The 27,610-nt window shown below is 34.3% G+C and overlaps 6 protein-coding genes across 13 annotated transcripts in view; 4 read left to right on the plus strand and 2 right to left on the minus strand.

Annotated features, from left to right (window-relative positions):
- The window catches only part of LOC123682618 (stress-activated protein kinase JNK), a 112,366-nt gene extending 106,165 nt beyond the window's left edge, over positions 1-6,201 (plus strand). For all 4 annotated transcript variants that reach the window (XM_045621351.1, XM_045621352.1, XM_045621353.1 and 1 more), the window contains 2 exons: positions 1,392-1,576; positions 4,571-6,201. In XM_045621351.1, coding sequence (XP_045477307.1) covers positions 1,392-1,571 — 180 coding nt within the window. In that variant the 3' untranslated portion in view covers positions 1,572-1,576; positions 4,571-6,201. The remainder of the gene's footprint in view (positions 1-1,391; positions 1,577-4,570) is intronic.
- A 1,847-nt stretch (positions 6,202-8,048) lies between these two features.
- LOC123681978 (ribonuclease P protein subunit p20) lies at positions 8,049-9,258 on the plus strand. Its single transcript, XM_045620355.1, has 3 exons — positions 8,049-8,290; positions 8,347-8,515; positions 8,638-9,258. The coding sequence occupies exons 1-3, from the start codon at positions 8,159-8,161 to the stop codon at positions 8,736-8,738; spliced, it is 402 nt and encodes a 133-aa protein (XP_045476311.1). The 5' UTR covers positions 8,049-8,158; the 3' UTR covers positions 8,739-9,258.
- Positions 9,259-9,881: 623 nt separating this feature from the next.
- LOC123683247 (COX assembly mitochondrial protein homolog) lies at positions 9,882-10,452 on the plus strand. Its single transcript, XM_045622170.1, has 2 exons — positions 9,882-10,033; positions 10,085-10,452. The coding sequence occupies exons 1-2, from the start codon at positions 9,973-9,975 to the stop codon at positions 10,393-10,395; spliced, it is 372 nt and encodes a 123-aa protein (XP_045478126.1). The 5' UTR covers positions 9,882-9,972; the 3' UTR covers positions 10,396-10,452.
- On the minus strand, positions 10,393-11,993 carry LOC123683245 (tRNA-splicing endonuclease subunit Sen2). 2 transcript variants are annotated; one of them, XM_045622166.1, is made up of 4 exons: positions 11,838-11,993; positions 10,819-11,439; positions 10,630-10,757; positions 10,393-10,581 (listed from the first exon to the last, which is right to left on the minus strand). In XM_045622166.1, the coding sequence occupies exons 2-4, from the start codon at positions 11,429-11,431 to the stop codon at positions 10,450-10,452; spliced, it is 873 nt and encodes a 290-aa protein (XP_045478122.1). In that variant the 5' UTR covers positions 11,432-11,439; positions 11,838-11,993; the 3' UTR covers positions 10,393-10,449. The 2 variants fall into 2 exon arrangements, with proteins under 2 accessions (XP_045478122.1, XP_045478121.1); XM_045622165.1 differs by lacking the exon at positions 11,838-11,993 and having other exon boundaries at positions 10,819-11,556.
- Positions 11,599-26,835, plus strand: LOC123683243 (V-type proton ATPase subunit H). 2 transcript variants are annotated; one of them, XM_045622161.1, is made up of 9 exons: positions 11,602-11,801; positions 13,256-13,337; positions 13,391-13,580; positions 14,029-14,247; positions 15,191-15,319; positions 20,961-21,320; positions 23,863-23,997; positions 24,055-24,254; positions 26,278-26,835. In XM_045622161.1, exons 1-9 carry the CDS (start codon positions 11,729-11,731, stop codon positions 26,468-26,470), a joined length of 1,581 nt encoding a protein of 526 aa, XP_045478117.1. In that variant the 5' UTR covers positions 11,602-11,728; the 3' UTR covers positions 26,471-26,835. The 2 variants fall into 2 exon arrangements, with proteins under 2 accessions (XP_045478118.1, XP_045478117.1); XM_045622162.1 differs by lacking the exon at positions 15,191-15,319 and having other exon boundaries at positions 11,599-11,801.
- Positions 26,832-27,610, minus strand: part of LOC123683246 (protein pinocchio) — a 91,154-nt gene continuing 90,375 nt past the window's right edge. For all 3 annotated transcript variants that reach the window (XM_045622167.1, XM_045622169.1, XM_045622168.1), the window contains one exon: positions 26,832-27,562. In XM_045622167.1, coding sequence (XP_045478123.1) covers positions 27,404-27,562 — 159 coding nt within the window. In that variant the 3' untranslated portion in view covers positions 26,832-27,403. The remainder of the gene's footprint in view (positions 27,563-27,610) is intronic.

Genomic DNA, 27,610 nt, shown 5'->3' on the forward strand with positions numbered 1-27,610 from the left:
CACCTGGATGTAGGCCTCTTTCATGTTCCTCCATGCTGTCCTGTCCTGAGCTATCAGAAACCATCTATTTCCCGCATACTGCTTTATATCATCAAGCCATCTTCTCTGTGGTCTACCTACACTGCGTTTCGTCGTTCTTGGTCGCCATCTTATTCAATTCCTTAAAGGCATGTGTATCTCTGGGCATTCTTCTCCTTTTTTCCATGAGAGTCAATGTTTCCAACCGCAACCTAGTATCTTTTAAGCTTCTTGGTTTCGCGCAGATCTTCTTGACTGTTATGCAGATGGCGTTGGTAATTTCATTGTTGAGTTGGTTAATGTTCATATTCTCAAGGGTGTCGGTTGGTCTCAGTTTCTTTTCCAGTTCTGTTCGATACTCAGTAGATCTCTGTGTCAGGTCTTCAGTTGTAGGAAGTTTGCCTTTGTGTATGAGTTTGTTTCTCTCTATTTTAAGTTTGAAACAAAGATATGCTCTAACTAGTCTATGATCGCTGTTGGTGTCGAACTGGTTTAGTACCGAAACATCTGTACATATTTTTCTGTTATTAGAGAGTATGTAATCAATCTCGTTTTTGGTTTGGCCATCAGGGCTTCCTCTGTACGGGCTTCCTGAACAAGGTTTTCAGACAGTATAAATTTTCCTTGTTCAGATAGTTAACCAGCATATCTCCTCTTTGGTTTCTCACACCCAGACCGAAGTTTCCTATGTAGTCCGAGTCAGTTGTATTTTTTTGTCCAATTTTGGCATTGAAGTCACCACTTATTATCCTGTAGTGGGTCTTGTGTGAGCACGTGGCTTTGGTTATGTCTTCAAGGAAGGTTTCCATTTCCTCATCATCTTGGCTTGTTGGTGCGTATCCTTGAATGAACTGTACACTTGTAGAAGTGAGGAAGTAATTTCCTTGAATGATACTGGAGTTAATTAGAACTCTGGAATTGGAAGACGAGCTGTAGATCACATAATGTCGATAATAGCTCGGATGAAGGTGGAATGAAATCCCCCTTGAATCTAAAATCTACGATTTTCAAGAAAGAAATGTTTCATGAACATCGTTTTACTATTTTGCAACTCATTTTTTAATTTGAATTCGTTGGGATGGGTGTTTCTTCGTTTATTGATAAATCACAGTTTCATATGGGTGCAACTTCAGAACCGTTTGAATTATGTCAATCAACGAACTTAACTACTCTGAAACTAGCATATTCCCTTCTATACTTTTCTTCGTCGAAAGGATGAAAAGAATTGATTTTGACCTCTTATTTTTCCTGTTGGGCAAAATGTTCCCCCTGGAACAAGCACAAAAAAACTTTAAGTTCAGCTTTCTCTTCTAAAAGACATTTGAAATTCAATTGAAGTTGAATCAAAACTAATACTGCTGTTTTATTTACAGCCTGCTCCTGGCCCATACGATCATAGCGTCGACGAACGTGAACACACAGTTGAACAGTGGAAAGAGCTGATATATCAAGAAGTAATGGAGTATGAAAATTCGCATGGTAGAGCTTCTAGTTCACAGCCTAGTCCTGCCACAAACTCAGAGCCAAATGGTACTGCTGAATCAATGCGGTAGGAAAGGTAAGTGCATCATTTTGGTTCTTAAATTAATTCTGAAGGGTTTTCCAAGTAGATATTTCAATGTGAGTTTAATTCACGCGGCCAAATGGCCGCCGGTTACAGCATCATACAATCATTCTTGGATTTTTCGAGCTCCGAGTGAAATTCTGCTTATTGACATATCCTCCTAGTTGAAAATGAACCTCATCACTGATAGAGATGAGCGATACCGTGATTTCTAGATCACGTTGTGAAACGTGAACGTTACTTTATGATATCAGTGAAATTAAAGCGTGACGTGATCACTGTTTAGGTTGCTTGTTATTAATATTTGTAAGAATCACCCAAACCTTAGTTCGTTTATCTTTGCAACTCGAATTGGTCACTCTTATCATTCAAAGCAAAATTAATGAAAAATTCTTATGAAAACATCCATTTTTCTTACATTTTCAACTCTTTTCCTTATTTCAGATTTAGTTAGGAACGTAACAGAAGGATATCGATTTTTCAAATGTTTCCTCAAATTTGAAGAGGTGGTTTTGAAAGATAATTTCAACTTGCATAAATTACAAGAAGTAGCATAATTTACATCAACTTTTGTGAAGAAAGCCCAAAGATTGCTGGTCTTTCGCCTGTTATTATTCTTTCGCCTATTATTATTATGTCTCTGACGTGTTTTCGTTTATTTTTTATAATACAGAGTACCATTTATTGCTTCGGTCGGCAACTTCAATATAGAAAGAATTTCTTTGGGGTTGTTTATCAAAGATAGGCATAAAATTAGAATTTTATTGCCACCACCAATTATACAGTAATTCAGTATTAATTATTTGTTTGTAGCAAATATTTATTGTTTAACTAGTCCTACAAAACTACTTCCTAAAGCAGGCGAGGTTGCCTACGATGCTGGGATTGTCATAAAAAATGCAATTATGTTAGTCGAAAAAGGTTCCGAAGCAATAAAAACATCAGGCTGCCTTCATATTTTACGATTGCAACGGACGATGATATGCCCTGAAAAGATCTGTGAAATGTTCAAACTGTGATCCCGTCATGCTCTGTATTCGTTTTTCGGAACTGTGACATTCTGATATCAGTGATTAAATCACAGTGAAATATCGCTCTTCTCTAATCACTGAAGATGATTTTTGGATGAAAATCAGGGTCATTTTGATGCAATTCATGAACCTGCATGAGTTCTTGTGTTATCTGATCTTTAACACTAACAGCCTTAACACCTAAGTATGCAAAATACGTTCTATTGTAATGTTGTTTGTGGAATGCCTAATTCCGAAGATCTACAAGGAATAGACAAACCTAACTTTCCGTCAACACTACGGTCTACATAAGCAATATTCTTAATTATTCTTGAGCGACGCACACGGTTTCGATTCTTCACTTCACTAACTTGTCCCAACAGACCAACTTTTTCTACCAGTTTCACGATTGTCGGCCGAGAAGGTGCTTCAGGATGAACAAAGTGTTTTAGTTTTGCACATTGTAACTGTATGTAAATGGCGAAAATTTTTTCGCCATTTTTCAAGTGGATTTCAACAATTTCAATGCGTCGATAAAGCGTGTATCGTTCCATTTTTATTAATGGCATCGTTTCACTTGTTCACTTATGTCAAAAGATGACAGCTACCCAGTTAGCGGGCAATTCAAAATGAAACGTCTTATTGGAAAACCGTTTAGATAATTGTAATGCTATTACGAGGATGTACGAACATACAGACCGACAGACATTCACGAAACCAAAGTTGTTCAGTATGGTCTCAAATGCATTTTGCTTCGATAGGATTGGAAACAATACCAAATATGTGTGAATGTTTTTAGGGAGTTAATCTTCGTCAAAGATTGAAGGGGATCTCCTCTTGAAAAGCCACGAGCTTTCAAAAAAAAAGGAAAAATATATTTTTACTTGAATTTGCTGATGGAATGACATTTTGTGGGCATGTTTTGCCAATGAAAAATTTTTGAATTTTGTAGTGATCGTTTAAAGTGTAAAACATTTCAACAAAACAAAATTTCTCAATTGGAAAACTTTCGCACATACTTGGTAACACCCTGTACATAGAGATGAGCGATATTTCACGAACTGTGATTTAATCACTGCTATCAGAATGTCACAGGTAGTCACGGTTCCGAAAAACGAATACAGAGCGTGACGGGATCACAGTTTGAACATTTCACAGATCTTTTCAGGGCATATCATCGTCTGTTGCAATCGTAAATTATGAAGGAAGCCTGATGTTTTTATTGCTTCGGAACCTCTTTTGACTAACATAATTGCATATTTTTATGACAATCCCAGCATCGTAGGCAACTTCGCCTGCTTTAGGAAGTATTTTTGTAGGACTATTTAAACAATAAATAATTACTGAATTACTGCATAATTGGTGGTGGAATAAAATTCTAATTTTATGCATATCTTTGATAAACAACCCCAAAGAAATTCTTTCTATATTGAAGTTGCCGACCGAAGCAATAAATGGTACTCTGTATTATAAAAACTAAACGAAAACACATCAGAGACATAATAATAAAAGGCGAAAGAATAATAACAGACGTTGATGTAAATTATGCTACTCGTAATTTATGCAAGTTGAAATTATCTTTCAAAATTACCTCTTCAAATTTGAGGAAACATTTGATAAATCGATATCCTTCTATTACGTTCCTAACTAAAGCTGAAACAAGGAAAAGAGTTGAAAATATAAGAAAAATGGATGTTTTCATAATAATTTTTCATTAATTTTGCTTTGCTTTGAATGATAAGAGTGACCAATACGAGTTGCAAAGATAAACGAACTAAGGTTTGAGTGATTCATACAAATATCAATAACAAGCAACCTTAACAGTGATCACGTCACGCTTTAATTTCACTGATATCATAAAGTAACGTTCACGTTTCACAACATGATCTAGAAATCACGGTATCGCTCATCTCTACCTGTACATGTACCTTATTCTATTAGTGTCGATATTTCCTTTAACTGTCCTTTTTTTTTACAGGTTGGTTATCAGTGACACAAGTAGCAATTCCAACTAGTCAAAACATATTTATAATAACCCTCCAAAATTATTGAGGATATTTTAATCACAGTATGTGAATCGTTTGTATTTCTCCCATTTTCATTTTAGGAAACTGATCTGTAATCAGTATGTGTGATATAGGTGGTACCTAAATACTAGTTTGTATTTTGATTGTACCCAACCTAAAACGATGGAAATTCTGCTGAAATCTAAAAATTTGACACTTCCCGTGCTAGAAACCAATCTGTTCAACGAGGAGAACGGAATTTATTTCATTAATAAGCAATAAATTGAGTGTGAACTCTGAATAAAAGTCATAGCCTTATATTGAATATAACCAAGTGTGTTTGTTCGATTTTACTTGATAATTATTTAATATTCCAATGGAAAATTTTCAAGTAACAGGTTAAGAAGTCCTTAAAATAATCGCATTTCATTATCTTACCAAATCATAATATTCATAAAATCTTATTGAAACATTCCTGTTCTATTCACAACAAGCAAATATCCATCTGAAAGGTTTTCTCTACAACTTTTGCGAAATTTGAATATTTTCTTGAAATTCAAGATTTCCATGGATGGCAACTTATACCATCCCATTTTTCAATTGGCAATTACAGCAGTACTAGTAAAACAAAATTCTAGCATATGAAACTGGAAATTTTTGGAGACAATCATATTTTTATACCTAAATAATTTCAACAAAAATACAAATTAGTAATTATAAGTATAATGTAATATTACGTGTAAGTTTTAAACTGTTTTTATATTTATTTGACAACGCAATATTTTTGAGTATATGTTCACTCACTTTTTTATTGTTGATTTGAATATTTTTATTTAAAATATATTTTTAATGGTTAGAAAAATTACACCTTAGTATTTAGTGGTATAATCTGAAATTGTAAGTAGGGATAAAAGGTTTGGAATTAACTACATTTTGCAACTTATAGCATCAACTTGTACTGACTATTAATTGATAAGTTTATGTGAAGGTATTGTAAAAAATGAAAAAAAATCGTCCGATCCAAATTAGAATCTTCAGTAAATATTGTGAAAATTAGATACTATCAGTTATTTGAGTTTTTATACGGTATAAAACGATTATTTTTTTTTTTTTTTTACTTCCCTAAAATAGAAATAGACTCTGGGATTTGGAGAGTTCGGCTCTGTATTTCATCTCGACATAATGTCAAAAAAAAACAGTTTTATTGCTCATTATTTCCAATAGGTGTGCCCAGAATAGTTTGGAGAGTATTCAGAAAAGAAATTATAATTAAGACATTGGAAGAGTACAAAGAATTTTACTTCTTCATAGTCGTACATTTTTCCCCAGAGAAAAACCAACAATTGAAATTATTTACGTTTTAAATGAAGATTTACAAGAGTTCCAGATATAGCCAATAGCATTACCGATATAAAATTTTTTTCAAGGAAAAATATTACTGATAGAATAGTAAACAAATACAACTCCGTTGTAAATTTGTAGACATTTAGATAAGAATTTGTCAAACTCTGGGTATCTTACACTTTACAAATATCATATTAGTTAATAATACCTATGTAATGCTTGTATTGTTCTGCTTTGTAAATAAAGTCGAATTCAATTATTCTGAAATTATATTCAGTGAATAACACCAGATCTATTCAATTGAATGGGTATATTATGAACACTCTGTAAGAATTGATATGAGGTAATAAAAAATTAAATCAAAGTCAATTTTCGAAGTTGAATATTATCATTGAACATGTTACATTCTTTTGTACGGACTATGTTCAATATTTTGCTTATATTTCAATAATTTGTGTTTCTTATTCATTATTATCATACAGGGTGTTTCACAACTGACGCGATGCTCTAATATGGTTAAGCACTGAAATTTGCGAATTTTTTTTCATTAGGCTTCATCAAGTTGTTTGGAAATACACAGAGTGTACCAAAAAAGTGTAAAAGACCAAACATATGTTCTTTCTCATAAAACACCCTTTTTTAATTGAATTTCCTAAGAACTAATAACTAACACTAGTAGGCCAACTGTTAACTAAGGGCTCAGGTAAAATATAGAAGTGCACGTGCGCCGCATAGAATTTCAATATTAACGAGTACCAGTTTCTATCATTTTATGTTCTTTATTCGTGTTTATCGATGGAAAGTATTAGGTGTATTTGAAAAAATTAAATTTAATTTTTTCACAATAAATATCAATGTCAAACATCAAAGTATAGAACAAATAGAAAGTAGTTCGAGCTCGTGCGCATGCCTTAACTAAGAACTAACAAGAGAGTACATAAACGCCACTGAATTCTAATGGTGGATTTATGCACCAGTCCTAAGAACTAATACTAAATCATAGTATAAGGAAAGAATAGTAAGCCAACCGCCATTTGACGGCAAGGAAATAGTCAGCAGGGGTCGCTACTGTAGTTGGATTTGGATTTGGAGAAGTAACTAGGTAATAAATGGCACTGAATCATGAGCTATAGATGGCGCAGAAATAATACGATAATTCATTCAGTGGCGTGGTTGAAAAGGGGTCGCATGACATTGCCAACAATTTTTATGTTATTATTAAGTTATCACAAATACACGCCACTGGCGTAAATTCTTATTGTAGAGCAGAAAAAATATCAAAATATAGAAATCTTCTGACCACTCTATTTCAAATATTTTAGTTCTTCAAAATAACACCAATTTTTTCAGAGGGCTCCACTTTACGGACCAATTTTTGATAGTAAAATTCGAGTTGAACGTGAGTACAACTAGATGGCGCTCAACATCAACAAAATCGAAAAAAGCACTACACTGGCTTACTATCCTTTCCTTATACTATGACTAAACCTAAGAACTTAGAACTAAAAATTGAACGCTAACAATTCAATGAAGGCGTTTATGCAAGTTTCCTAAGAACTAACACTAGCAGGCCAACTGTTAACTAAGGGCTCAGGTAAAATATAGAAGTGCGCGTGCACCGCATAGAATTTCAATATTAACGAGTACCAGTTTCTATCATTTAAAGTTCCGTTATTCGTGTTTATCGATGAAAAGTATTAGGTGTATCTGAAAAAATTGAATTCAATCAATATCAATGTCAAACATCAAAGTATAGAACAAATAGAATGTAGTTCGAGCGCGTGCGCATGCCTTAACTAAGAACTAACAAGAGAGTGCATAAACGCCACTGAATTCTTAGTTTTAGTTCTTAGGAATGGTGCATAAACTCAGCAACTCAGTTCTTAGGAATAAACCCACCATTAAAAGTTGGTCAACTTTCTAGTGCTAGTGTTAGTTCTTAGGTGAAGTGCATAAACGCCCTCATTGATTTGTTAGCGTTCTATTCTTAGTTCTTAAGAATGGTGCATAAACCCACCTTTACTAACTACTAGTTCATCTATGGATGAGGGTTACAAAGTTCTGTGCTTCCGTGTATAGGAGAACCGTTTTCTATGACTTCTCTCAATAGTTCGAAAGTGACCGTGTATTTCATAGAATATAAGATATATATTATTCTATATTCAAAGGTGTATTTACTAGTTTTTTGTGTAACCTAAAAAATATCAGACAGTTTAATGGCTGGTGTAAATAGAGATTTTCCTAGAAAAAAAAATTACAGTTCTAGCCACATTCGTCGGAAGAGGCCAGCACTCAAACTCTCAAAAGCAGAAAATGTGATTTATGTGAATTCAAAATCACATCTGAAGGTAATAATATCAATAACGTTTCATCAAAACAATAGTGAAAACTTTATTTGTTTCAGGCCTTTTTCTCAATCTGTGAGAAATTGATCGACAAAAAAAATTTCGAAGAAATACTATTATATTGTATGGGTACATCCATATCTAAAGGTATATGTTTGGCACTTGAACTCTGCGAAAAATATCCATCTTATCAATATCAAACCAGAACATTTACTTCTGCAGTAACAGGTGAGATATTTTGTTATCATGAGTTATTTATAAGATATGATATGACTCTTCATGACTTCGGCTCAAGCCATTCATATTCTTCATTATTTAGTATTTGTGATCGTTTATTTTATATTTCACAGATGATTTAGAACCTACAACAGATGATGCAGACCATGAATTACAGAAGAGAAATAAATCTGCAATTGAAATAAGAATATTCAAACCTAAAGAAGTAGCCTAAAGGAAATGTTTTTCACAACAAAAGAAATTGTCCGCTGGCTTGGACTTACAGTTTTTGAAATATGGGTGAACTTGATAGCATTCTTACTGTTCACAATTCTATTAGCTCTAAATTATAATCCAGACATGGAGTTGTATAATCATAATTGGTGGCTGATTTTTTCTCCTCTTTTTGTTGGCGATGCTCTGAACACTTATTTTTGTATCATTTTATTCATCAGAATGATACTTGAATTATCTGTCAGGTATTCAATGCTAAGGTTGACTTGGTCTGCCACTTTTCTGTTAACAACATTTTTATTTAAATATTTATTGTGTAAGAAACTTTTAGGACAACTCAGTTTGGATTATTCTGAAGTATTTGCCCCACTCTACATTTTATTACAACTTATTGCTGTGAGGGCTTGTCAACAGGAGGGATGATTCAAGATATATTTTTATTACGAAATGTACATATTATGTATTATTTTAATAGAAATTTTGAGATTTTATTTAAAAATTAAATTAATTGAAAAAAATTATAATATAGAACCAATTTTGATTTGTTTTTATATTACAAGTCATGAGGACAACCTCTTAATTATGTGTTAATGGTTATGCTATGGTAATATATACAAGTAAAAAAATCTGATTTGTTTATTATTCTCCTTTCTTGTAAAGCTACATTCCATTATTAACTACACAGGTATATTCATTGGGGGTGCTTGAGAATTCTAGATTTGTCATTATTGTTCTTCACGAGATATTGTTTGTATCTCGCATTAAAGTAAAAGTTGGCGATTCTGTAAATAAACACCCTTCAATTCTTTCCAGACTATGTGTCTCATTTTCACCCTGTATATACGATGAGGCTGGAAGCTGAGTAGAACATCACTTTATGGTGAAAAAATGAATTAGATGTATTGAATAATAACATACACATAAAAAACCTTTTTATTAACCCCTTTTGCTATTCAAATTGCAGAATTTAAATATATAAATGCTAATTCAAAGTAATAAAGAGTTCTTCCCGTTATTAACCACTTTTTTTCGATTTAATTGGAAAATTGTGAAGTTCACTCTACCTATTTGGGGTAGTTCAGTTACAGAGGGCGTAGTAGCACTTTTCATTGAGGCCGGCACCTACTGTCATCTCATATAAGTATTACGCATGCGTCTTTTCAGAATTTTCATTTTGTAGAGGGTTAGTTAACTTCTCTTCTTTGCATTTGAGAAAATTCTTTAATATAATAATTATGCCTGTTGAAGAGGTAGCTAAAATAAACAGACAACCAGCTGGTGGTCCCTTGGGACTTGGTAACTTGAAATTATCACACTTATAACCAAATTTTGATTTCAAATTTATAGGCGATCCTGATGATACATTTCTCAGAAAAGTGGAAAAGGAAGTTCTTATTCCACAAAAAATGCGGGACAAAGCAAAAACAGAAAAATGTATTGAAGAGGTTAAAAATTTTACTGAATGTTGTGCAAGTTCTGGAATAGCAATGGTTTATAAATGCCGTGCAGAAAATAGTTTACTGAAGTCTTGTTTATCTCGTTGGTATGACGATGATGAATTTAAGAGAATTTGCAAAGAAGAATATTTAATAGAAAGGAGTGAATTTAGGAGAACTGGAATCAGGAAGGGGTCTCAAAGAATAGGAGTATCAATGTAATTTTACATAGGAATATTTATTTTCAAAATAAGTTTATAAATTTACATAGTAGTTTTATGAAGTGTTTTCTTCTCTCTCCTGAGTTGAGACCCATCTTTTCATCAGAATTTCCTTTATCGTTACATTTGAGAGTTCATGAGGAGAGATAGGATCTTTTGGGAAACCAACTAAGCATATGAGCAGTTCCTGAAAATATCAGTTAGTCATCTACCATTAAAAGTCAATAATACTCACTTTCCCAGCAGTCTCGCACATTCTTTGAAATCCTAACAAACTAGTAGTGTTTAAATGTTCATCCTGTTGGTTCTTAATCGTTACGACATACGAAGCATGGTAAAAAGGAGGTCCTTGCTTATAAAGTACTAAAAATTTCCTTTCATTAACAAGAATAAACCAGATTGCAAATAGGTAACGTATACTTACAATATTCTCCACCAAATTTCATTCCTGGTTTAACAACCCAATTTTTACTCCTGAAATGATAATATACAGCGTAGTTACGTTGAAAGTATGGGTCACTTTCACTAAATAATTCCCATAGTTTTAAGTCATCTAAAGTATCATTTTCATAATTAATATCCAAACAGCCTATCGCATTTTTCAAGAAAAATGCTTCTTCTAACATTAAATTCGTTGTTTCTTTATCACCACATTTATCAATATCGTAAGTTGCTTGTAAATTTGTGAAATAGTCTGATTCATCATCGCTATCAGGTATAACAATAACTTTTCTTTTATCTTTTGAATTTTCTGATTCTGGACACTTTTTCCGTCGTTTCATCTGTCTCTGGCGTATTATTTCTGGTTTATCGAAAGTACCGTCAAATACTGGAAAACCTTTCGATAAGTTTGCCTTTCCAAAATATCCCATGGAAACAATATTTTTCATATCATTCTTATTTGTAATTTTCACAGAAAATCCATCGAATGTCCCTTGGAATTTATATAGTTCTCCATTCTTATTTAAAATAATAGGTAGTGGTTTCGGCTTACGTAGCCTGCAATTTCTTTTTGGTCTAGGCGATACTATATCCATGAGTTTTCCTAAGGAAGAAGATTATCAAATATTTAGTAAAAGACTGAAAACATAGAATTAATAAATTATTAATATATTATTAGTTCAATGACTGAAAACACTTCGAAGAAGAAATATAATATTTGATGGCACTGATGGCAGATATCCGGATATTTATAGGTTAGTTAACTGTCAAATGCGACAGTACTCGGACAATCTCGGAGATAGTCGATAAATTAAATCACAAGACTAGTATCAGCTGAGTTGCTCTTGAAAATTTAATTTTTGAGAAGATCAAGCTCAAATAAATTGAAAAATATGGCTTCTAACGTGCAACATAGTGATCCTAAGTTTCATGATATCATTACTTCTTTTGATGATGGAAAAATAGGTATGTGTTGTTTGGGAAATTTTCATGTTTTCTCACCTATTGACAGTGCAAACTCTTTTAAAAATAACACTTCTCTGGAAATTATTTCTTCCTTTGTTCTAAAATAAAAAATCCGATATATACCTAACTTATTTACTTAAAGTTATGAGAAAATAAGGGCGTGTACAAATTCACGTGATGAAGATTGAAATTGGGAACAACAATCCAGTGACCATCAAAAAGTGACGATAGTTAGGAATTCACTCATTAATTCTGAATTAAACTATCTTCAATATGAATAAAACGTTGGTCTATTATTTTATTTTCAAATTAATGAAACTTCGTTACATACTGCATCAAGAACACCACATAAACTAAGCAAAGCTCCTTATAAATTTAGTGAAATAATTCCTATTATACACACTCATTAATTCTTATTATTTCTTTTTGATTATTTTAAATAACACTGCATTGAAGTTATATTCATTGTTAAAATTATTACAAAATCAGTTCTATTGATTTGTATATGGTTCAATAATTTTTTAGCTCTTATATAATGATTAAGGTATTTTTTTTATGAAAAAATTTGTTGAAATATGATAATTATTGAAATCTTATATCTATATTACTATTATTTCGTCGTCCAAGAGGTGACACAAATCATGTCAGCTATTCATCTTTTCAATTAAAAGAAAGTTATTCAAAATTGTTTAATTCTAGTTTAATGTCTCTTATAGACTATTGAACATATATTATACTACTCTTCTACTACTACCTCTACTACTCTTCTCTCAATCAAACTTACAGTCTTTGCCACAGTTGATTTATTTTTAATTTGATTACACATCAGGATTCCTGTGTTTATGTTTTGGTAGCAATATCAGATATCTATGGTTGACTGCTACAAAAATGTTTCAAGTTTACCATTTAAATTCCTATGGTTTTCTTCTTTCTGTCTTCTTCTTATGAATCAAAACCTTAGTTTTTGGAATTTTGGCCTTAGATAATTCGTTCATTGCAATTGTTTTTAGTTCAATCTCATCGATTTTTTGATAATAGAGATAGGTCTTAAGTTAGGTAATAAGGTATAAAGATAAGGAAATGAGGGATCATAATTTTTTTATTTATAAATACATACTATGAAAAATTATCATATTAAACATTATCTTGAATCCAATTCAAAAAAGTGAACTGCAATATTAATAAGAGAAAGATATTTGTTTCTCAGTGATGACATAAATAACACAAATTTCTATTACACAGAAAAAGAAACATATTTGCCTTTTACACTACGTAATCTATATCTCGCCAATTTTTTAGAATTGGATTTTATGTTAATAAACTACAGTTCTGTCAAATCTATGATTTTCATTGGATCAATTAATAATGACAACTATAAATTTTAAGTATTTGATATTGAATCTTTATTACATTACCTGTTATTTTTTCAATTTTTAACACGATGAGTTTTTCAGATATGTTGGCAGCAACTAGTGTGCTGCAACAAAAGGCCTCTGATATCAGAAGTCAAAAGGTGAACTGGCAATCTTACTTTCAGTGAGTATTGCAGTTTAGAGAAAATCCAGTCTAGATTCATTTGAATATTTCAGGTCTCAAATGATATCCCAAGAAGATTTCCAATTCATCACCCAATTTGATGTTCCCGATAGAGAGAAGCGTGAAGAACTATTACAAAGGGACCGCCTACAGTGCGCACAGACCTTCCTCAACTTATTGGGACATGTTTCAAAAGATCAAACCTTGCAATATATTCTTGTTTTAGCAGATGATATGCTTCAGGTAAACTTTCATTCGACAATGAGGTTTCGATCCTCAGTTTGTGAAACTGTCAGAATTTCAATTTCTCTAATTCTGCGGCAAATCCGTTCATTTTGCCATATCTTGAAGAACAAAATCATACGGGATTATTTCAGTTTCATACAGATTTCATGGTTACATTTCGTTATATGTTGGTACTCAGAGCTCTCTTATCATGGATTTATTATCTGTCAAATTTATGATACTGGAAACAGTTCTGCCAACATTTACCTCTGCAAAAATCACTAAATGATATTTATCGTAATATTCCATCAATTCCAATAAAAATTCTTCAGAGAATTAGAGAAAATTATGTATAATACTCGTACAGAAGGCTAATTCTAACACGAGTTTGTTGAATTTTGAATTATTGTAAGAATATCAATGCCTTCTGTACTTGTATTATTAATAACTATTCTTTTCTCATTAGGAGGACCACAGCAGAGTTGAAATTTTCCATGAGTACGCTCATAAGAAGAAAGAATCTGTTTGGGGTCCATTTTTGAACCTCCTAAATCGTCAGGATGGGTTCATTACAAACATGACCTCAAGAATTATTGCTAAAATAGCCTGTTGGTCTCATACTCCAATGGAAAGGTCAGATCTTCATTTCTATTTGACTTGGCTCAAAGATCAGTTGAAGATGCAAGTAAGTATTTTTTTCTTATGTCAAAGGAATTAAGTGGTTGTGCTTTGCTTTCTGTTTATTATTTGTGCTTTCTGATGCTTTTTAGAAATGAATTTTTCAAACTGTGAAACTTTTAATGTATCGTGAAAATTATAAGGTAAGTACTTCCCTATTTGCTTCCAGAGTTGTCCCTGGGTGTTCCCAAACTGTAGGTACAAAGGAAAATGATAGATTTCTTGGATCATTTTATGAAAAAAATGTCCTATAAACATGGGCCCGCAAACGCTTTGTTTTCGAGATATAGGGAGTTTCTTATAGTCTTACCTTTTTTGTGATGATTATATCAGTTTATCGAATCTTTATCAATCTTTTTTTTCATAAAAAAAAGCCTAGGAATCTGTCATTTTTGTTTGTACCTCCAATTTACACTCTGTATAGTTGGTTTAAACCATTAAAAATAAATAAAAATTCATGTAATATTCTAATTCTTGAAGCGTGTCAAGGAATGGTTTTTTCTTCAGAATTGTCCTGTTCTCTTGATATTCAGTCATTGGTTTCTCTCTTTTGTTGAACTCATCCACTTAAAAAGTGCCCTGTTGAAAACAGAATGAATATCGACAAGGTAAACTCATTTCTGAAAGAACTTCATCAAATTTTTTTAATGTTTAGTTTGGAGGAAATAAAGAATGTTCTAGAACATACTGGAGCAATGTCCTTTCAATGTGAATGTCTATTCTTCTCGTATCATTGGAAACTCTTGCAATGGAATTTATTTGAAAACTTTTACATGTTCTAACCTGAATGTTAGAGTTGCAATTAGCCCATCTCCTTTAATTCTAAACATCTCTCTTGTTATCAAAATAACAATAAATTCTCTCGCTCAAAATGTCCAGCTTATCGTACTAACACAGTGGCTTAATGGAAGTGCATTAGGAGGCATTTTAAAGAATTCTGTAAATTTTAGTACGATAAATTAGTGGCATCCTTAGCTAGAGTTGATGCTCTGCGTGGAGCCTCAGGAGAGCAGCCTGTGGAAAAGTTTACGGAAGCTTCATTCAGCATTGACGAACCACAAAAACATGATGAGATGACGGTATTATACCATAATGTGTTTATAGGATTAGATAGTTGTCATATTATGTGGTAGACATAGAATAATGATATTATACACTTCGGAAAAATTAGGGGAGCGGACAAAATCTCAACAAAGTTTGTGGTTCATTTTCTCTTGAACCTTTTTTCCTATTTCAGCAATTTTTATAATTCTTGCTTGATTCCTCAGGAACATTGCTGCTCATATATAGATGTGAACATAAAGAATGAAAAATAAGCTTTTTTTCTACATTCATGCAAAAAGCAAAACTTTATTGAACTAGTGCAATAAAGTTTTTATTGCACTCGTCTCTCATTTTACTCAATAAATCATTTTTTGTTTTTTGCATGAACGTAGAAAAAATGTTGTATGCAACTCGTGCAAAAATTGTTTATTGCACTCGACGTGCAATAAACGTATAGAGCCATGATTACTAACTTTTTCATTCCTGAATTGAACAACCATGATGTCCAGGAGCTGTGGTTCAAACAAGACGGTGCAACATGTCACACAGCTCGTGCCACAATCGACTTATTGAAAGACACGTTTGGTGACCGCCTAATTTCACGTTTTGGACCTGTGAATTGGCCTCCAAGATCTTGTGATTTAACACCGCTAGACTACTTTCTTTGGGGCTATGTAAAGTCATTGGTCTATGTCTATGCGGATAAGCCACAAACCCTTGACCATTTGGAAGACAACATTCGCCGTGTTATTGCCGATATACGGCCACAAATGTTGGAAAAAGTCATCGAAAATTGGACGTCCAGATTGGACTACATCCGAGGCAGCCGTGGCGGTCATATGCCAGAAATCATATTTAAAATGTAATGCCACAAGATTATCTCGCGGATAAATAAAATTCATGTCAATCGAATAATCCATCGTTGTTTTATTGCAATTTAAAGTTCTATAGCTCTAAAAAAACACCCTTTATATTCCAAATAATGAAGTAAATCAGGACGGCATGAGAACAGTTAGGGAGGAATCAAGCTACAAATAAAAAAAAATTGCTAAAATAGGCCGAAGGGTTCAAGAGGAATTGAACTACAAACTTCGTTGAGATTTCGTCTGGTTCTCTGATTTTGCCAGTGTGTATAGTTGTAGGTTTGATGTATTAAGCTTTTTGTAGTATTCAAGGTAATGATTTTAAATTTGTATGATACATTTAACATTTCAAAAAAGGACCCCGCACGTTTAGTATGGGAAATGGCTTTCCGTGAATTTGGCTGAATTTTTGATATGTTGTAGTTCTTGATGAACTGATCAGAAAAGTCCTTAGCCACAAAGCTCAAAAATGGACAGTTTTCGAGATATGGAGCTTCGAAAATGGATTTTTTGCAATTTTTGGGGTTTTTGCTCATCAATCGGGGAGCTCTCATTTCTGGTTTTGATGGAATTTGGATGTTCGGCGGCCAGAACCCGACTGAGAAATGATCTTCCTTGGTTATATTAGGCACCGCCATCGATAGTTTTTTATACACTGCTCCACATTTGCTATGAAATGAGATATAAAATCCAAGATCTTCCATACATCTTTTCATGCCACAAGATGACACCAGAATAATCCACATGACCGAGAAACGACATTTTGTGAGATTTTTTTAAGAGAGGCCATAATAACTGAATCCTCATATATCTGATGTCCAATAATATCAAATATGTTAGCCGAAATGTTCATAACCAGGCATCGCGAGCTGTAATGGGGGAAAATGGGAAAATCATAATCATATATTCTCAGGGATCACAATTGTGATCTCTATTGATGTCATTTACATATGATATGTGATTTGTTTCTCACAAATCTCGATAATCTAACAAAGGAGTGCCAAGACATTTTCCTCAGAATGTCTCGAAATTGATGATAGCATCTCACAGACAAACGAATCCGTGAAAATGTCTGCAGTTTTGATACGATATAGTACTATCCGGGTAAAATATAGAAGTCCAAGTGTTGAAAGTTAACTATGAATGGAACTTCCGATATTAACCCTCGAATTCTTGAAAATAATTTTTTTTCTATGAACTTTTTGAACTTCACACATACGAATGAATACTATCTAATAATATGATCGTTGACAAAATGAATGAGTATATCAATCAAAAACAATATAATAATGAGAATAACATTCATAATAATAATAACAATAATTATAATTTTGCCCTCGATTCGATTCATAATATTCTAAATGATTACTTGCGATTGCTAATATAATTTTAAAAGTTTTTTGTTTATTATCATTATTGTTATTATTATTATGAATATTACTCTCATTATTATATTGTTTTTGATTGATCTACTCATTCATTTTGCCAACGATCTTATTATTAGATAGTATTCATTCGTATGTGTGAAGTTCAAAAGTTCATAGAAAAAAAAAATATTTTCAAGAATTCGTGGGTTAATATCGGAAGTTCCATTCATAGTTAGCTTCTAACACTTGGACTTCTATATTCTACCCGCATAGTACTATATTGCATAAAAACTGCAGACATTTTCACGGATTCGTTTGTCTGTGAGATGCTATCATTAATTTCGAGACATTCTGAGGAAAATGTCTTGGCACCCCATTGTTAGATTATCGAGATTTGTGAGAAACAAATCACATATCATATGTAAATGACATCAATAGAGATCACAATTGTGATCCCTGAGAATATATGATTATGATTTTCCCATTTTCCCCCATTACAGCTCGCGATGCCTGGTTATGAACATTTCGGCTAACATATTTGATATTATTGGACATCAGATATATGAGGATTCAGTTATTATGGCCTCTCTTGAAAAAATCTCACAAAATGTCGTTTCTCGGTCATGTGGATTATTCTGGTGTCATCTTGTGGCATGAAAAGATGTATGGAAGATCTTGGATTTTATATCTCATTTCATAGCCAATGTGGAGCAGTGTATAAAAAACTATCGATGGCGGTGCCTGATATAACCAAGGAAGATCATTTCTCAGTCGGGTTCTGGCCGCCGAACATCCAAATTCCATCAAAACCAGAAATGAGAGCTCCCCGATTGATGAGCAAAAACCCCAAAAATTGCAAAAAATCCATTTTCGAAGCTCCATATCTCGAAAACTGTCCATTTTTGAGCTTTGTGGCTAGGGACTTTTCTGATCAGTTCATCAAGAACTACAACATATCAAAAATTCAGCCAAATTCACGGAAAGCCATTTCCCATACTAAACGTGCGGGGTCCTTTCCTGATTCCTCTTCAGTAAATTGACAGTGCTGTGTTTAAGATGGCATTGGTACATAATAAAAAAGCTTAAACAGAATACATCTGGTTCTCGTGATTCGCACTCTAACCTACAAAAGGGTTGTACAAGTTCAAAAAAACTAGGGCAGTAATAGTAAAAATACTGACCATTAGAAAAAACATGTTCTTCAAAGTTTTTATTGCTATTCTTATTGTTTCAGTTCCTTGCTAATAGTCAAAATATTAGATATCATTTTTTCAAATTTAAATTATTTCAATAAGTTTGAAGAATATTAGGTATCGAAGGAATTCAACATAGCAGGGCAATTTGAATTAGAAAAAGGTATATTATGCATGACCTGGAAGAATTTAATCCCCTAAGCTTTTTGACTAGTGAATAATAATAGCATAATATTGCACAACATGCATGATATCTTACAAATATCTGTTCACTTTTCAATTTTAAAAATTATTCTGCACAATTTTCTGCATGACTTTTTGTTTAGATATAATTTCTTTTATTTTCTGAAAATAGATAATAATAATCACTTGCATAAAAAAAATTGAAGGAGAAATAGTAAATATAAAGCACAATACATTGCAGCCACCAACAAACTTTGCCAGTTTTACTACAGGGTGAGGCAGAATGCTCGGACGTTTTCGAAATGACTTGAGCTATGTGGCAGATACTGTTAGGCTCGCTAGGTCTTTTTACCAGTTCACGTGGATCTGAACAACTGAGTGGCGTGATTGGACCTTACTTATTCGAAAATTAGGCTGGTGAATTTGTTACGGTGAACAGATTGCACTACCGAGCTTTGATTAATGCTTTTTTATGGCCGGAATTGAAGGATATTGATATGAATGACGTTTATCTTCAACAAGACGGTTTTACGTGCCACATAAGCAACGAAACAATGAAGAAGTGATCACAATTAGCCACCGAGATCTTGTGATTTAACACCCTTAGACTTTCTTTGGGGCCACGTGAAAGATAGGATCTATGCCAATACTCCACAATCGATTCAAGACTTTAAAGATGGAATTCGTCCTAGTGCAATAAGTCTCGTAAATCGTCCGGACAAAAAGTCATCCATATGGTTCACAGATGGATCAAAAACAGAGAAGGGCACCGGCATTGGAATATATGGACCTAAACTGAGGATCTCTAAAGCCCTGGGAAGTGAGCCCTCGATTCTACAAACCGAGATAATGGCTGTTTATGTATGCGCCCAGGAGTGTCTCAAAATGATCCTCAAGGGGGCGCATATCTACATCACCACGGACAGCCAAACCACGCTGAGATCCCTGGAATCGTGTTGTCAGGGGTCTTTGCTGACTTGGGAGTGCCGTAACACCATAAAGCAACTGGCCAGAGGAAATAAGGTGATTCTACTATGGGTACCAGGGCACTGTGGGGTTGAAGGAAATGAAAGAGCGGATGAACTTGCAAAAAGTGCATCAAGGTTAACACCTGCTGGACCTGAGCCTTTCTGTGGGATAGGAAAAGACCAATACAAAGCTGCGGTCCAGCTATGGGAGTTGAACAGTAGGACAATCCACTGGACTAACACTCCTAGACTTTCTCAGGCAAAGAAATTCGTGAAGATTTCACCTACCTACGCCAAAAAGCTCCTGAAGCTGTCGCGAGCAGAGCTTCGGGTGATGGTGGGACTGCTGACGGGGCATTGTCGGTACAAACATCATTTGTACCGTATGGGAAAGTTAGCAGATGAGATTTGCAGGCTCTGTGGATCGGAAGCAGAAACAGCCGAACACTTGTTATGCAAGTGTCCGGAGCTGGTTGGCCTAAGAACCATTCACATGGGTAAGCCGGTCCTGGATACCAGAGAGGTAACGGCCTAAGGAGGTTGTCAATTTTATTAACGTCGTTGACGATCTCCCTGGGTTTCTATGAATGAGTAGGGTAGTGAACAAAAGATCTGCATGGTCGCAGTTCCCGGAAGGCTTACCGAAGCAAAACGACCCCAGTTCAAATAATATTAATAATAAGATGGAATTCGTGAAGTTATCGAGGACATTCAACCGCAAACATCTTCACAGCCGGAAGCGTCAGTGTGGTACGTTGTAGCTAAAACATGGGTCCTTACATTTTCAAGACGATAATGGAAATGCTGTTATCGAGAACTCAGAGCGTTATTTCGAGATCGTCGATAACTTAAAAGCCTGTGATGTGCAACAATTCCTCATAGAGGAAAAATTGCATTGAAGATTTTGACATCCGCACGACATATGCGATTTTGCACACTGAATTTTTCTCAAATGTTATGAAACAATACGAACCATAATCTGCCAATGAATTTTTTAACTTTGACTTCTCGAAAACCGTCCGAACTTTCTGCCTACACGATAAAGCTGGATATGGTCTCATTTCTCTTATCCTCGTTCCAATTGAAACGTTTTTCTGTGCAGAATAACGAGTACATCCAGTCCGTTGGGCGCTGCCTCCAGATGATGCTAAGGATCGATGAGTACCGTTTCGCCTTTGTGTCAGTGGATGGTATTTCTACCTTGCTGAGCGTTCTGTCCGGACGCGTTAATTTTCAGATACAGTACCAGCTGATTTTCTGTCTGTGGGTGCTGACGTTCAACCCGCTTCTGGCGGAAAAAATGAACAAGTTCAATGTGATCTTGATATTGGCCGATATACTGAGCGATTCAGTCAAGGAGAAAGTGACCAGAATCATTTTGGCCGTTTTCAGGAACCTGATTGAGAAACCTGAAGATCCCCAGGTGTCCAAAGAGCATTGCATCGCTATGGTTCAATCAAAGGTTAGTATAATTTTAGTCCTTTATATCGCTGAACAATTTTTTCGAACTTGCAATAATACTTCCAAAGCGAATATATTATCCAATCATTAAATTGCCGGATAAAATTTTCAATATTCATGAAGAATTGAATGATATATTCAATGGAGTTTGTCAAAAAACTTGCCTGGAAATTTTTACCCTTCTTTTACGCTTGAGTGTTATAGTTGTGGCAAACTGAGACCATAATTCATGTTTAATGTTTTCTTTCCGGACTCTTTTCTTCTTGGACAATCAGAAAAACAATCTAATATTAGTGGAAACCAGTAATTCACATCTATGTAGTGATCGAATTAGCATACACCTTTTTCACAAATAGGTAAATATTTTATCGCGAACGTTTGTACTATCGAGTATCGAGCATGTTTTTACTATCTAGCGTTTTAATATGATTGGTGATTCGTAAATAAAATATCTAGTCAAAGCCGAACACAAGTGTCCTGGAAACAAACTGAACGCTTGAGTGAAGAGAACAGTTTACCAACTTAATTAAGTTGGTCCTGTACTTTCATGTCGGAAAGTACATCATAACAGTTGGGCTGAGAAGGTTGTAGACTAACAAAGAAAAAGCTTTTTTGATAAAATTTGATTTTATTATTCGATATAGTTGCTTTCGAAGGCGATATGACGATTATAGTGGTCATACAATATTTCAATGTCATTTTTATACACTGCGCAAAAAAATTAACGCACATTATGGAAATCTCAAATTTATTCTACAACTGAAGGTGATAATGAATGATAATTATTTTTTTTGTCAGAGTTATGCATGCATATGTTTCCACTTTCAACGTTTTCCTTCAATACAAATGTTTTTTCCCAGCAGGAATTAAAAAAGATGAGATTATCAGATTTTGAATGTATTGGCTCCATTCTGAAATCAGTTGTTCTCGATCAATTCCCGTGATCAATAGTTTTTCTTCTGTTTGATTTTCTACACTTGATCGCTATGCAACGCGAAATACGCAATTTGACCCAAGAGGGGCAAGAGGAATGTGCCCAAGCGGTAGTTTTGCGAGAAGAAGGGTGGACATACACAAGAATTGCAGAAAGGTTTGAAGTTACAAGTGTGTCCAGAATGTTGCAGCGATTCAGGGAGACAGGTATGAATGTCCGAAGACCAGGACAGGGTAGACCACGGGTAACAACTGCCATTCAAGAACGTTACTTGAGAGTTTCTTCGTTGAGACAACGGTTTGCAACCGCTCGACTCCTTCAAAATCAGCTTGAGCAAACTCATGGGGTGCATATTAGCACTCAGACAATAAGAAATCGCCTCAGAGAATATGATTTAAGGCCTCGTGTCGCGGCAAGAGGCCCAGCTCTTACCCCAGCCCATCGAAGGGCGCGTTTGGATTTTGCGAGAGAGCATATCCATTGGGAAGAGGCTGATTGGGAAAGAATTCTCTTCACAGATGAGTCTAGATTCTGCCTCTACCATTGTGATCGACGTTCCCTTGAATACAGACGTCCACATGAAAGATATGCTCAGTGCAATTTCCTGAGTACTACTGGTTTCGGGGGAGGATCGATTATGGTATGGGGTGGAATATCTTTGACTGCTCGCACAGACCTAGTGGTCGTTGATAATGGAGCTATGAATGCTGATAGGTATATAAAGAACATTCTTGAAGAGCATGTAGTGCCATTTGCCCCATACATTGGTGAAAATTTCATTTTTTTGGACGATAATGCCAGACCCCATCGTGCGCGCATCGTTCAGGAGTACCTTGAAGAGGTTGAAGTCTCTCGAATGGAATGGCCAGCGAGAAGTCCAGATCTCAATCCGATTGAGCAGGTTTGGGACACCTCAATAGAAGGCTGAGAAGTTCAGAAAATCATCCAGCTACTCTTAATGACTTAGGAATCCAACTCAGAGAAATCTGGGAAGGATTAGATCAGAACATTTTAAGATCACTCATTTTGAGTATGAACCGTCGTTGCCGAGCTGTAATTAACGCAAGAGGTGGAAATACCAAGTATTAAATCACTAATCAGCATTCCAGTATTTTGAACATTGTTTATTTCTCTTCTTTCACATAAGATTCGGTGAAATCCTGAATTTTCCTTCCATTTAATGTGTCTTGTTTCGTTCAAAACCTTCCCGAGAGAACATAAAAAATAAGTTATGAAGTCAATGTAGAGTTAACTTTCATTAAAATTGAGATTTTCAGAATGTGCGTTGATTTTTTTGCGCAGTGTAGTATGATTTGTCTCAAAATAGCCCTCAGTTTCGGTGACTACCTCTTCATCGGCGCTAAATTTCTTTCCAGCGAGCATTCTCTCGAGGTCTGAGAACAGAAAAAAGTCACTGGGTCCCAGATCTGGAGAATACGGTAGATGCCCAAGCAGTTAGTCCTCCAATTCATTCAATTTTGTTATAACGTCTTAATTAACGTCTTCATTCCCTTTGTACTTAATCATTCCCATAATCGCGTGCAGTTCTGGTATAAACAGATCCCATTTGATGAATTTCACCTTTAACTGTAAATTACCCGTTCTGCAGGTGTTAAAGCAACTTGCAATCCTTGAACAACGAAAATTCGAAGATGAAGACGTGACCGCCGACGTGGAATTTTTGACGGAAAGACTACAGAGTTCTGTGCAAGATTTGAGTTCGTTCGATGAGTACGCCACTGAGGTAAGTTGCGTTTTTATTTATGATTAATCGTGAAATTTCTGACCTATTTTCGATCAGATCAAGTCGGGACGTTTGGAATGGTCACCGGTCCATAAGAGCAAGTTCTGGAGGGAAAATGCTCAACGTCTGAACGAGAAGAATTACGAGTTACTTCGAATTCTGATTCACCTCTTGGAAACCAGCAAAGACCCCCTCGTGCTGAGCGTTGCCAGTTTCGATATTGGTGAATACGTCAGACATTATCCTCGTGGTAAAACGTAAGTATATTGGCTTATTATATTTGATTGGTAGTCCCAGCAGGGTTGCCGCTAGAAATTCGACTTTTTTCGCAGGCACAATACGGTCTATTAGTGTGATGTCAATCCGCCATTTTAGTTGTTCTAAGTCAGATTTCTGTATCCAAACAAATAAAATTTCATTCAGTTTAGAAGGGTTAATGCCAATAAGTTTGGAGCCTATATCATTCACCAGTTTTTGTAAAAAGCCGTTTTCAGTTTGAATATAAGCTCAAATAGAGATGAGCGATACCGTGATTTCTAGATCACGTTGTGAAACGTGAACGTTACTTTATGATATCAGTGAAATCAAAGCGTGACGTGATCACTGTTTAGGTTGCTTGTTATTGATATTTGTATGAATCACCCGAACCTTAGTTCGTTTATCTTTGCAACTCGAATTAGTCACTCTTATCATTCAAAGCAAAGCAAAATTAATGAAAAATTATTATAAACATCCATTTTTCTTACATTTTCAACTCTTTTTCTTGTTTCAGCTTTAGTTAGGAACGCAACAGAAGGATATCGATTTTTCAAATGTTTCCTCAAATTTGAAGAGGTGGTTTTGAAAGATAATTTCAACTTGCATAAATTACAAGTAGCCTAATTTACATCAACGTCTGTTATTATTCTTTCGCCTATTATTATTATGTCTCTGACGTGTTTTCGTTTATTTTTTTTAATACAGTAGCATTTATTGCTTCGGTCGGCAACTTCAATATAGAAAGAATTTCTTTGGGGTTGTTTATCAAAGATAAGCATAAAATTAGAATTTTATTGCCACCACCAATTATGCAGTAATTCAGTAGTTATTATTTGTTTGTAGCAAGTATTTATTGTTTAACTAGTCCTACAAAAATACTTCCTAAAGCAGGCGAAGTTGCCTACGGATGCTGGGGTTGTCATAAAAATATGCAATTATGTTAGTCAAAAAAGGTCCCGAAGCAATAAAAACATCAGGCTGCCTTCATAATTTACGATTGCAACGAACGATGATATGCCCTGAAAAGATCTGTGAAATGTTGAAACTGTGATCCCGTCACGCTCTGTATTCGTTTTTCGGAACCGTGACTACCTGTGACATTCTGATATCAGTGATTAAAACACAGTTCGTGAAATATCGCTCATCTCTAACCTCAAATCGTGAGTAATTTTTGAGTACAGAATATTCAAACTACTCATTGCTTAACACGTAAGAAGCAGCAACTGTATACACAATGAGCACTTTTCCATAGCAAATGCCTGTTGGTAACAAAAAATTGAGCAGATCATTAAAATTGTGGCGATTGTTAAATGGTTTACTTTATCTAATAATTTCATTGTTATCAGTTACGATTTATTTCTTTCTTCTTTTGCTATGCTTCTTTGTGCGACCTCCGTTGTTTCATTTTTTTTTGAATCGGTATATCTCAGAATATTATAGATAATTTTATAATTAACAATTTTTGTTCACAATGTAATTTATTCATACAAATTCTTTCGTGTTTCAAAAAGGTTGTGTTTTTCTCAGTTTAATGATGTAGCTACTGTGAAGTTATGAAAAAAGTATTCCCGATAAAGTATTCAACAATCAAATCAGGATTCTCCTCGCCTATGGCTAGCACCCACAATCGGCTAGCTTGATTGTGATTGGTGATACTAAACTTCCATCTCTCTTGTATTCGGGATCGAGCACAAATGTTTACTTTCCGTTCCTTCTATCTATATCCTAAGATTGGACTGAGCCATTCCCTAGGTATGTAATGAATACCGTTCGGGATTTGCCAAAATATTTTCAAAGTAGCGTTCTATTAAATTTGTTCATGTTTAAAAATGAATTTCATCTTGGAAATATGCAGATAAAACAGAAAATGACTAACATATGCACTCTAATCCAAAATGTCTCAAATATGCAGTTATGGAAATGCATATTTATTATTGGTTTTGATTTATTACCGGGGTTCTCTTGAATAGTAAAAATTTAGCTTCTAAGAGGTCTCAGAATCTGATGATTGATTATTTTCAGAGTAATAGAGCAACTGGGAGGAAAACAACTTGTTATGCAACTTCTTGCCCATGAAGATCCTAATGTGCGATATGAGGCTCTTTTAGCTGTTCAGAAATTAATGGTTCATAATTGGGAATATCTTGGGAAACAATTGGAGAAAGAACAAAGCAGTGAAAAACCCTCAAGTAAAGTCGTAGCTGGAAAAGCATAATTTTAATTACTGAGTTAATCGTCTTCACTAAGATATGTATTTTAGGAGTATAATTATGTCCAAGTATATATTTATCCAGAACTGATTGGCATGTTTTGGATAAGCAGAACGTGAAAGTCATGAATAGATATGTTTTTAAGAATCATTTGAATTTTAACTACAAATCTCTCCAGATCAGTCCTTTATTCATCTCAAGCTTTTCAGTGTAAATAATTTGTAATATTTTGTACATTCCAATTTATAGGAATTTTGGAATGTTTTTTTGCTCCTTTATTGCAGTAGTATTATATTGTAAATAGTTTGGATCTTGTTGAAAATTTTAGTTGTCTATGATGTAACTGTTGAAAAGTAAACAAAAAACTACATTTTCTAGAGTTTTTATTTCTTCACCACAAAGGTTTGAACAAAAATCATTGAAAAATATATTTATTCAAGTTGGAATTCAATCACATACAATTTTACTAAAATTTAGTTAAAACACATTTCCATTGGTGGTGGTGCCTGATTGAAATGAATTAAAATTGAAATACAAATCCACTTAAATGAATATAATTTAAACCAAATTAAACATTTGAAGTTTTCTTGATCAAAAAAAAAAAAAATCGGTTCAAAGTTGAGATTCCACAGTTTTTGAGGGAAATATCAATTAGCTAAATCGGTTTAACATTGGTCTACATGATTTTTGATATGAATATTATTCGAACTACTTTTTCAGGCTCAAAAAGTGATGAAAATCAGTATCAAATTAAATGTAGAATTAACTAGTTGATGGCATAATTATCTAGGAGAAATGAGTCTCGATAAACAGAGACAGAAAAATTTTGTCAAGTATATAAATAAATATTGCAACCCTGTACTGGATTTTACACTAACCTAACCTAACAGATGAAGGATGTTATAAACTAAATATGATGTTTAAATAGTAGAATGACGTCATGAATTGGCACTGAGTTTGGCTAGTCTTTTGGTGATTTCTTGTTCCGTGATGGTGGAGGTGGTGTTTTCATCTGACTCCAAGGCTTTGTTAGTGTTATTCTGGGACTTGGAAAGAGCACATTCTCCCTGCCATCTTGCCTTACCGCTACTGTGGCTCTGAAAGGAAGAAATAACTTATTAATTATCAGTGCTATTTAAAACATT

The sequence above is a fragment of the Harmonia axyridis genome, chromosome 6 (assembly GCF_914767665.1).
Source record: "Harmonia axyridis chromosome 6, icHarAxyr1.1, whole genome shotgun sequence".
NCBI lineage: Eukaryota > Metazoa > Arthropoda > Insecta > Coleoptera > Coccinellidae > Harmonia > Harmonia axyridis.